Genomic DNA, 10049 nt, shown 5'->3' with positions numbered 1-10049 from the left:
AGTCTCGAAAGCTTGCAATTTGTTACCATCTTTTCAGTTAGCCATTAAAAGGCATCAACCACTGAGGACTCTCAATTCTAAATATTTATCTGCTGGCTAACACGGTACCAAGATGTATATCTTTCCTGCATGCATTACAGGACAGCCTAACTGATTTTAATGAGAACTGTTCAACTCCTCATTTCGCGTAAGGTTGGCCTGCAGTGGAATTGAACACTTGCTGCTTGACTTTACCACAATTTCAGTTTATTACTAGGGCAAGCTGTCATCACCTTAGCTCAGGGAGAACTTGCCAGCAAAAATTAATTGTGAAAAGTACAGTGAACAACCCCAATAAGTCATACTGGAGGAAAAGTGCATAGGTTACAAGAGGGTCCTCCTAATACAGAGATTTAAGAACCTCGGTCTGTGCAATCAGCTGGTGTAGGTCTTATACACACCCTGACAGTGAATATACACTACAGCACAGAGCAGAGAGGAGCAACAGGACAAATATCATGGAGGAGTCATGTCTGTGGAGTAAGCGCAAGATCATTTAAGGGGTGGTCTCATGACCAAACCGTATCCATATGCTTTATTAGTCCGGAAAATGGTTTACTACTGCCACTCTACACTAATAAGTAAGGTTTCCTAGAAAACACAATCTCAATTACTCTAGCCACAAAAATAGAATTAGGCTTACCAGTAATTCGGTTTCTAGGAACCTTCCACGACAGCGCTAATTCCGAAGTGGCTGTCGTGGAAGGTGACTAGAGAAATGAAGTGTTCCAATACCTGAGCGAACCCCCTGCAGCTCTCCGCTCAGCAAACACAGGACATTTCTGTCTGCTAGGTCACAGAATACAGGCTGCTGCACTTATTTTACTGATAGATTCACAGCGTAACTACAGGTCATGTGAATATAATGCCATCCAGAAATACTATTATTTGGTCACTTGTAAAGAAAAATATTCAAAAAATTGACAAGAGATATTTTATGCAGTTACTCAACACACAATGCAGAAATAAATAAACGTTAAAGCAACTGTAATTTACAAAACTACGTTTTCATCTGAAAGTAAACCCTATTCATAAAGCAATTCTGGTTCCATAAATTAATAACAGGGGCCTAGATGCTGGAAAGAGACTACTTTAGGCCAAACCAGGAGAATTCTAATTAAGAGAATCAAAGCCACATTGCAGCCCTTAGTCTGTAATAAATTAAGTGCTTTCTAAAATTTCTACCCGTTAGAAGTTTAAAATCCATTTCCACCCACCTAGCAGGACTGACAAGCTCCTCAATGTCCTTCCTCCCTGCCGATGCGGAATCTCTGCCCACCTAGTCTGACAGTTCATCAGTGCTCAAACTGTTCAGTGCAAGCTGCAGCTGTCAGACAGGATCGGTGGGTGGGTATATTTAGACCCATGAGCTCTCACACGCTTTCCATTCGGACATTGATTTTTAGAGGTAAGCATCCCAGCCTCATCAGGTCAGATCTGGTAAAAGATCGGCTCTAATGAATATCAGAATTGCAAAAGCCAATCTGGCCTGAAACTGCCTTGAGGTACAACAGACTCATTGACAGCAACAACTGCAAGCCAGGAGTGGCATTATACATTTTGATTTTCTAGGTTTATATTACATACACAGTTAGCAGGTCTATAGCAAAACTTGAACACCGGTGAAACTAGATATACTGAATTAACTATTCGCATTTTCCAATCCAAAAAAAGTTACTACACCAGGCAGAAAACTCCCACACATGAGCAACTCCCATAGAATGTAAGTCCACAAGGACAGGGTCCTCTCCCCTCTGTACCAGTCTGTCATTGTAAATTTGTTTACTGTAAACGATATCTATAACTCTGTACCTAACCCCTTTCTCATGTACAGCACCATGGAATTGATGGTGCTATATAAATAAATAATAATAACTAAAGTTGTCTAGAAAATGTATGATGGATAAGACCAACAAAGGGTTTCACGCATCTTTTTACTTCTCATACATGAAAAACGGTCCATGGTTTTTCTTTTTCAATGTGCCGCATTGATTTTTGGTCTGTGTGCAAGTTTTTACAATCCTTGTTGTATCCGTATTCTCATGTATGTATGTAGATTTGGCCAGAGGGGTTACCCTGGGGACGTACTTGACGGAGCTTGGAGGCACGCAGCAGGCTGTACTCGTCATGACCTACTTTATCCATCACCTAAAGTGGACACACCCGAAATCCCGAGAATTATTGGCATGTTTGATAATAGATCTAGTGTGGTACAGAATATCTTAAGAAAACATTGGGGGATCCTAAGAGCGGATCCTGAACTTAAAGACTTTGTTCCACCTTCTCCTCAAATTACGTATAAGAAGGGTCGATCTATCAAGGATCGCTTGGTTCATAGTTTTTACGATCGTCCTAAACCAACTGGCACTTGGCTGGACCGTAAGCCTTGCGGTACCTTTAAATGTGGAGATTGTAAATTCTGCCCATGGGTCAGGAAGGACAAGGTCTTTAAAAGTACTACATCAGCCAGAATTTATTGTATGAGGGATTTTGCAAATTGTAAATCTGAGGGAGTGGTATATATGGCCACCTGCTTGTGTCCACTTAATTACATCGGGAAAACCAGGAGAGAGCTGCGTAGACGTATTGGAGAGCATCTTGGTGACATCAAGCATGGCCGGGATACACCAATAGCTAAACATATCAGACTAGCCCATTCTAATGATAGTAGGGCAATTTCGTTTTGTGTCCTTGAGGTCGTGCGTCGTAACCCCCGTGGTGGTAGTATTGATAAATTGCTCCTTCAAAAGGAGTGCCAATGGATTTTCAAATTGCGTACCCTTGTACCGGATGGTCTTAATGAGCAGCAGAATTATTGCTGCTTTTTGTGATGCAGTGATCCATTATCACTAGCCAGTCTATGTATATGAATATGTTCATTTACTATTTATCATTATTTGTGGTAATCTATTTTGTTTATATTTATTTAATTTGTATGTGGTACCTGGTAGGGTCTCTTTGTGGGTTGTATTAGTTATTTGCCGTCGTATGTGAGCTACATTTTGATATTTCAGCCTGGTGATCTATGTATGACATACTGTTTTGTGTGCCTTTTTATTGGTGCGGTTCTATTTGGGCCCCCTTGTAGCGCTACAGCGTTCATTTAATCATTGCGCCTGCGTATTAGGCTTATTACTTTCCTGGCCTGTGTCGGCGCCTGCGCGCTTGCCCACCGCTTGGTGATGTCACCGTGTGGTATACACTTGCGTACTATCTCTGTTTCGGCCTCGATATCTATGGGCTGTCGGCGCGTGCGCAGTGCTAGATGGGGGTGTTTTACCTTATCCCGGACGCCTCTGTACCTGGCTGTTCCATTGTCTACTCACGGCGCATGCGCCGCTTCTGACGGTTTTCCTGGCATAGCTTCCGCTTTGTACGGCGGCTAGAGCGTGTTAGTTGGTCCTCTGGAGTGTGGGGGCCTTTGTGTCCTCCCTTTCTATGGAGGTGCTATGGTAATCCCCATGCGCTTGGGGTCTGTTGGTCTGCCTAAGTGTTACTATCGTGCTCCACCATGTAACAGGAAGTCAGCTTGATAGAGCGGTTGTTTAAAAGCGGGACCCACAGGTAATCCACTGCAGCCCTATCTTTTTATCTCTGCCATGCATATATCTGGTCTCTCCTGATGAACCCAATTTGGCTTGGGGGAAACGCGTCGAGAGGTGGTGTGGAGATGTCATCTGCGCGGTTATCATTTGTCTGACCACTACATCGGAACTAATCCTCAGTTGTGAACTTCTGAGTGCAGCAGATGAGTATATCTAAAATCTGTTTCATGGCTGTGTTATACATCAATTGTGGAGTTCACACTGTTTAATAATATTTAGGTGTTGTATATATCTGGATGTATGTGGTAGCGCGGCTCCTTTATATATATTTGGTTTATATGTATTATTTCCATCAGTCCGGATACGTGTATGTATATCCGGTATTGTAGCATATGCTATGCTTTATGTGTAACTAGCACTGGTAGGTTCGGTTTACATGGTACGTGTGCTTTATGTATGTATAGATTCTATCTCTTTACCTCACATCACATTGGAGGGGGGGAGTTGTATGTGGGGGATCACATATCTATACAAGTTAATTACAGCCACCTGGCCTTCTGTTTCTATTCCTATCCCTTATAGGGAGTTGATAGGAGATCAGGGAGAGTCATCGCACGAGCGGGGGCGCCTTTCTCGATATTTCTTAGGGTGCCAACCTCCGCATCTAGGCAGGGTCAGCGTATAGGTATTTATGTTTATCTGTGTAGCCGTAAGGGATATGCTGCACCTATATCAGTCACCCTTACAGATGCTTTAGATATATCACAGATTGCATTATTCAGTCTATCTTTATTCTACCAGTGTGCGTTCAGGTTATCTGTGGGGGATTTTTGTCCTCTTTTCTTAGGACTGTATATATTTGATAGGGACTTTTTTGTGGGTTTTATACCCATGTTTTCTACTTTTTGGTTATTTAATAAAGTATATATCTTTTAATGGGGTTTTTTTTCTAGTTGTTAGACGTTGTTATTTTCCCTTGGAATATTTGTTAGTGTTGTAAACTCCTTAACATTAGTCAGTATAATATGAACAGTACATGGATGACATTCGTCTGCTTTTTTACTTCACGGGGCCTTTGACTTGAATTTGCGAGTTTGATCCACTAAATAGATCAAAGTAGAACATGACTTGTTTTTCCTTTCTTTTTTGCGGACAATCAGACCTTGTGCTTATAGCTGAACCCTACTGACACGATCAAGTGTAAGGACTGGACAGTACAAGATAATGCAGAGGCCGCTCAGGTACAAAAAATGCTTCCTGTGCTGCTCACAAAATTAAGATTGTATAAAAGTTATTTTATTTAATTTCTTCAATACAAAAAGCAAAAATCATATTATATAGAGTCATTATAGAGTGATTTATTTCAAGTGTTTATTTCTGTTAATGTTTATGATTATGGCTTACAGCCAATGAAAACCCAACAGTCATCATTCTTTCTAACACCAGCTTGAAAAATGATTTTAACCCCTTTGCGACCTCCGCTGTACTTGTACGGCGGAGGTCGCATTTCTTCCTTTGATGTGGGCTCCGGCGGTGAGCCCACATCAAAGCCGCGACATGTCAGCCGTTTTGTACATGTACTTGCAATAGCGGTGGGTGGAATCCCGATCCACTCGCCGCTATTAAATAGTTAAATGCCGCTGTCAAACACTGACAGCGGCATTTAACAAGTGCTTCCGGCCATCGGGCCTGGAAATGCGTGCACTGGTGACCTAGTCACGTGATCGGGGGTCATAACAACCAGAGGTCACCTCCTGAAGACCTCTATGGTTATTGATGCCACCCAGTGGTCGGCGCTCATACCAATGCTGCATTTCATCTACCAAGTACCCTGTTTTTTACATCTTTTACTAGCACTTGTGGATTACTGTGATTTTTTGAAACTGAGTGTTTTTGGTTCTACTATGCTCTTTTGTGTATTCTAGCATGCCATGGAGGCTATTGAAGCACGGCAAAAGTAAGAAAAAAAATGTTTAAAAAATACAAAAATATATAAAAAAAAAAGTTTAAAATCACCCCCTTTCACCCCATTCAAAAAAAAAAAAATACACATATTTGGTATCACTGCATTCAGAATTGCGCGATCTATCAATAAAAAAGATGATTAACCTCATCGCTAAACGGCGTAGCAATAAAAAATTAAAAAAGCCAGAATTGGGTGCCGCGACATTGCATTAAAATGCAATAACGGGTGATCAAAAGAACGTATCTGCAACAAAATGGTATCACGAAAAATGGAGACGCTACGGGTATCGGAAAAGTGCGCAATTTTTTATTTTTTTGGGGCATAATTTGGAATTCTTTTTCACCACTTACATAAAAAAGAACCTAGACATGTTTGGTGTCTATAAACTCGTAATGACCTGGAGAACCATAATGGCAGGTCAGTTTTAGCATTTAGTGAACTTAGCAAAAAAGCCAAACAAAAAAACTGTTGTGGGATTGCACTTTTTTTGCAATTTGACCGCACTTGGAATTTTTCTCACTTTCTTGTACACGACATGGTAAAACCAATGGTGTCGTTCAAAAGTAGATTTCGTCCTGCAAAAAACAAGCCCTCACATTGCCATATTGATAGAAAACTAAAAAAAAAGTTATGGCTCTGGGAAGGAGGGAAGCGAAAAACAAAAACGCAAAAAAGAGAAAGGCAGGGTGTCTAAGGGGTTAAAATCCGAAACGTTGGCCTACTGAAATGTATATTCAGCAAATGCACTTAATACTTGGTCAGGGCTCCTTTTGCATCAATTACTGCATCAATGCGGCGTGGCATGGAGGCGATCAGCCTGTGGCACTGCTGAGGTGTTATGGAAGCCCAGGTTGCTTTGATAGCAGCCTTCAGCCCGTTTGCATTGTTGGGTCTGGTGTCTCATCTTCCTCTCGACAATATCCCATAGATTCTCTAAGGAATTAAGGTCAGGTGAGTTTGCTGACCAATCAAGCACAGTGATACTGTTGTTTTTAAACCAGGTATTGGAACTTTTGGCAATGAGGACAGGTGCCAAGTCCTGCTGAAGAATGAAATCTCCATTTCCAAAAAGCTTGTTGGCAGAGGGAAGCATGAAGTGCTCTAAAATCTCCTGGTAGACGGCTGCGCTGACTTTGGTCTTGATAAAACACAGTGGACCTACACCAGCATATGACATGGCTCCCCAACACCATCACCGATTGTGGAAACTTCACACTAGAACTCAGGCAGCTTGGATTGTGGCCTCTCCACTCTTCCTCCAGATTCTGAGACCTTAATTTCCAAATGAAATGCAAAATGTACTTTCATCTGAAAAGAACACCTTGGACCAGTGAGCAACAGTCCAGTTCTTTTTCTCCTTGGCCCAGGTAAGACGCATCTGGCGTTGTCTATGGGTCATGAGTGGCTTCACATAAGGAATGTGACACTTGTAGCCCATGTCCTGGATACGTCTATGTGTGGTGGCTCTTGAAGCAATTACTCCAGCAACAGTCCACTCCTTGTGAATCTCCCCCCCTCCCCCCAATTTTTAAATGGCCTTTCCTTAACAATTCTTTCAAGGCTTCAGTTATCCTGGTTGCTTGTGCTCCTTTTTCAACCACACTTTTCCTTCCACTCAACTTTCCATTAATATGCTTGGATATAGCACTCTGTAAACAGCTAGCTTCTTTAGCAATGACCTTTTGTGGCTTATCCTCTGTCACGGGGCTACCGCGACAGAGGTTCCAGAGAACCGCAGCGCTCTGGGCCTCGTTCACACACAGTGAACAGAAGCTCTTCACCTATATTCTGACCTGGCTGCTTTGTGCCAGCAGTGCAGGAGTTAACCTTATTGCTGAGTTGCTGAGAACTGGGTCTCTCTCAGCTGAAGTGGATTTTGTAATCTGATCCTCTATATAGACCCAGTCCTGACTTCAGCTATTGTCAGTGATCAGTTCTACTGCCTGGCTTGGAGGTTGAAGGAGCGTAGTGTTGGTGTTGGAGGTTTATTTACAGAGATTGGTGTCTGCTGTTTTGGTTGCATGTTTAACCTGTTTTCCTTCCTAGTTTATTCATTCTCTTCCCTTCTCTGTGTTTCCTCCTGTGATTGTGTGAGCATTTGGTGAGTTTGAGACTTTTAGTTACCTTGTCTGTATACCCTGTTATTTGTTGTATTATTACACTGGTACAGTCCACCTCCTTTGGGGGGAGAGGGGGTCACTGATAGGGCCTGCACAGGAGACAGGGATAGGCTGGCGGCTCAGGCCTCCTAACCATCATAGGTACCCCCGAGATAAGGAAAAGCCAGGGCCCCATTAAAGTGGTAATGACAGGTGCGGGTCCCAGTACGCCGTCCTGCCCCTTTAACGCCGCTTACAGCGTGACACCCTCCTTGTGTAGTGTGTCAATGACTGCCTTCTGGACATCTGTCAAGTCAGCAGTCTTCCCCATGATTGTGGAGCCTACTGAAACAGACTAAGGGACCTTTTTACACACTTATGAAGCCTTTACAGGTGTTATTTGTTAATTATTCTAATTTAGTGAGATAATGACTTTTGGGTTTTCATCGGCTATAAGCCATAATCATCAACATCAACAGAAATAAACACTTGAAACAGATCACTCTATTGTAATGACTCTATATGAGTTTCATTTTTTGCATTGAAGAACTGAAATAAATTACTTTTTTGATGATATTCTAATTTTGCGAGAAGCACCTGTAAGTTCGAGTCCACGTGCCTGCATGTCTCGCAGCTGTTAGACAGCCGCAACACAAGCAGGGATTGCCTAACAACCACAATCCCTGCATATGTTGCGGCTGTCGAATAGTGATGAAACATGCAGACACAAGGACTCAAACATATTTCTCAAGCATGCCGAAAACTTTCGGTTAGCACCTAAGCATGATCTGATAACACCTTATCCAAGCACGTTCGCTCACAATTAGTTGTTTTCTCTTGAGAAGAGTGGATTCTTGTGGCCACAAAAGGTTTTGGGCTGGCTATAATGGTAGCATGGCAGAGGTTACAAGCCCATCTGGATCGAGGAGGAAGTGAACAGTCGTTTTCTGCATATGATTTACTGGTATACTTATATTAGGCTGCGTGTATACTGTGCTACACTTTACCTGTGTATGAATCCAGTGAGCAGGGGGATGTAGGTTGTATTTCACAGCAAGCTCCAGAACGCCTTCTCTTTCCAGAAGCCCCGGGCTTGAACAAATGGAAAAGCCTCCAACTTTAGGAACCCCAGGAATAAAGAAATCAACCCTAAAAATAATAATAAAACAGATATATAACATACACTATAAACTAATATAGAACATAGTGCAAAAGTTTATTTTTCTTTTCCATATACTGATAATGCACAATGGATTATAATGACAGTTCACATGAAATACATTATTCTTTTAACTTAAATGTGTTGTCCCACAAAGTACATTTTAATTAATAGATCCTGAAATATGAATAAGTTCCACAATTGGTTGTGTTTGATAAAAATGTTCCTGTGCTGAGCTAATCTTATAAATGTGCCCCTGCTGTGTACATGTGTTATTTACCATGTCAGACTATGTAGATCTGCTTCAGTTCATAGCCACGCTTACACATCTCCCGGCCAGGGAAGGAAGCATAACTGAATATAATGATGACATGGCAAAGTCTCTCAGCTGATCGTTTTTGTGAGGAAACGCATTTCTCTGCCTGTTTGTTTTATCAGAGGAACGAGTGTTTCTGTCATGTCATCAGACCTGTGAGACAAAAACCTAAACAAAAAGGGAAATGCACAGCTAATATGGGAACACGTGCTGAATCTGTAAGCAAACTGACACATATCAAGAAAAGAAGAATTACACAACAAGAAGCACACCTGTGATAAAAAAATCTAATCATTTTATTTAGGATAAAAAAAATCACGACAAGGAAAAAAAAACAATGACCGTTAGCATTTGCGGCAATAACCATGATAGCCAAGGATATATAGTGTGTATATAATGTGTATAAATAGAACCTTAAAACAGGATAAAATATATGCAAATATATCCCAGAGAAAGCACCATGGATATGCACAATAGGCAGCACAGCAGTGAAACAGTAATATAATAGCTATAATCAGGTACGGACTGGGGCTGAAATTCAGCCCTGGCATTTGAAATCACACAGGCCCATGTTGTCCCCGTCCCCATGAACCAGATGGGATATATTACTAATATTACCCTGGATGGAGGAAAGGAAGATTTACTACAAAACCAATATTTCTAATGACACCCGTGGCCTGGTGGGGTAAGAGACGGAGTCAGCGATTTTGTGCTCCGTCACAACTCTTAACAGTATGGATGTCTTGAGAACACGGATTCTGTTAAATGTAGCAGACAAGGCGGCCCACAACCAGACAGGCCCTTCTGGCATTTGCCAGAATTGCCAGATGGCCAGTCCAGCCCTGGCTATAATAGAAATCTCACGAACCGTCTATGTACATGTTCAAATGTGAATAATAAATGAGCGTGTGTGCATACATATGTA

The 10049-nt window shown here is 41.8% G+C and overlaps 1 protein-coding gene across 4 annotated transcripts in view; it reads right to left on the bottom strand.

The window, feature by feature from the left end:
* The window catches only part of OXNAD1 (oxidoreductase NAD binding domain containing 1), a 95583-nt gene that overhangs the window by 33134 nt on the left and 52400 nt on the right, over window positions 1-10049 (bottom strand). For all 4 annotated transcript variants that reach the window (XM_069729950.1, XM_069729952.1, XM_069729953.1 and 1 more), the window contains one exon: window positions 8657-8798. In XM_069729950.1, coding sequence (XP_069586051.1) covers window positions 8657-8798 — 142 coding nt within the window. The remainder of the gene's footprint in view (window positions 1-8656; window positions 8799-10049) is intronic.

This window comes from Ranitomeya imitator, chromosome 6, assembly GCF_032444005.1.
Source record: "Ranitomeya imitator isolate aRanImi1 chromosome 6, aRanImi1.pri, whole genome shotgun sequence".
Lineage (NCBI taxonomy): Eukaryota > Metazoa > Chordata > Amphibia > Anura > Dendrobatidae > Ranitomeya > Ranitomeya imitator.
This window is presented reverse-complemented; position numbering and strand designations above follow the sequence as displayed.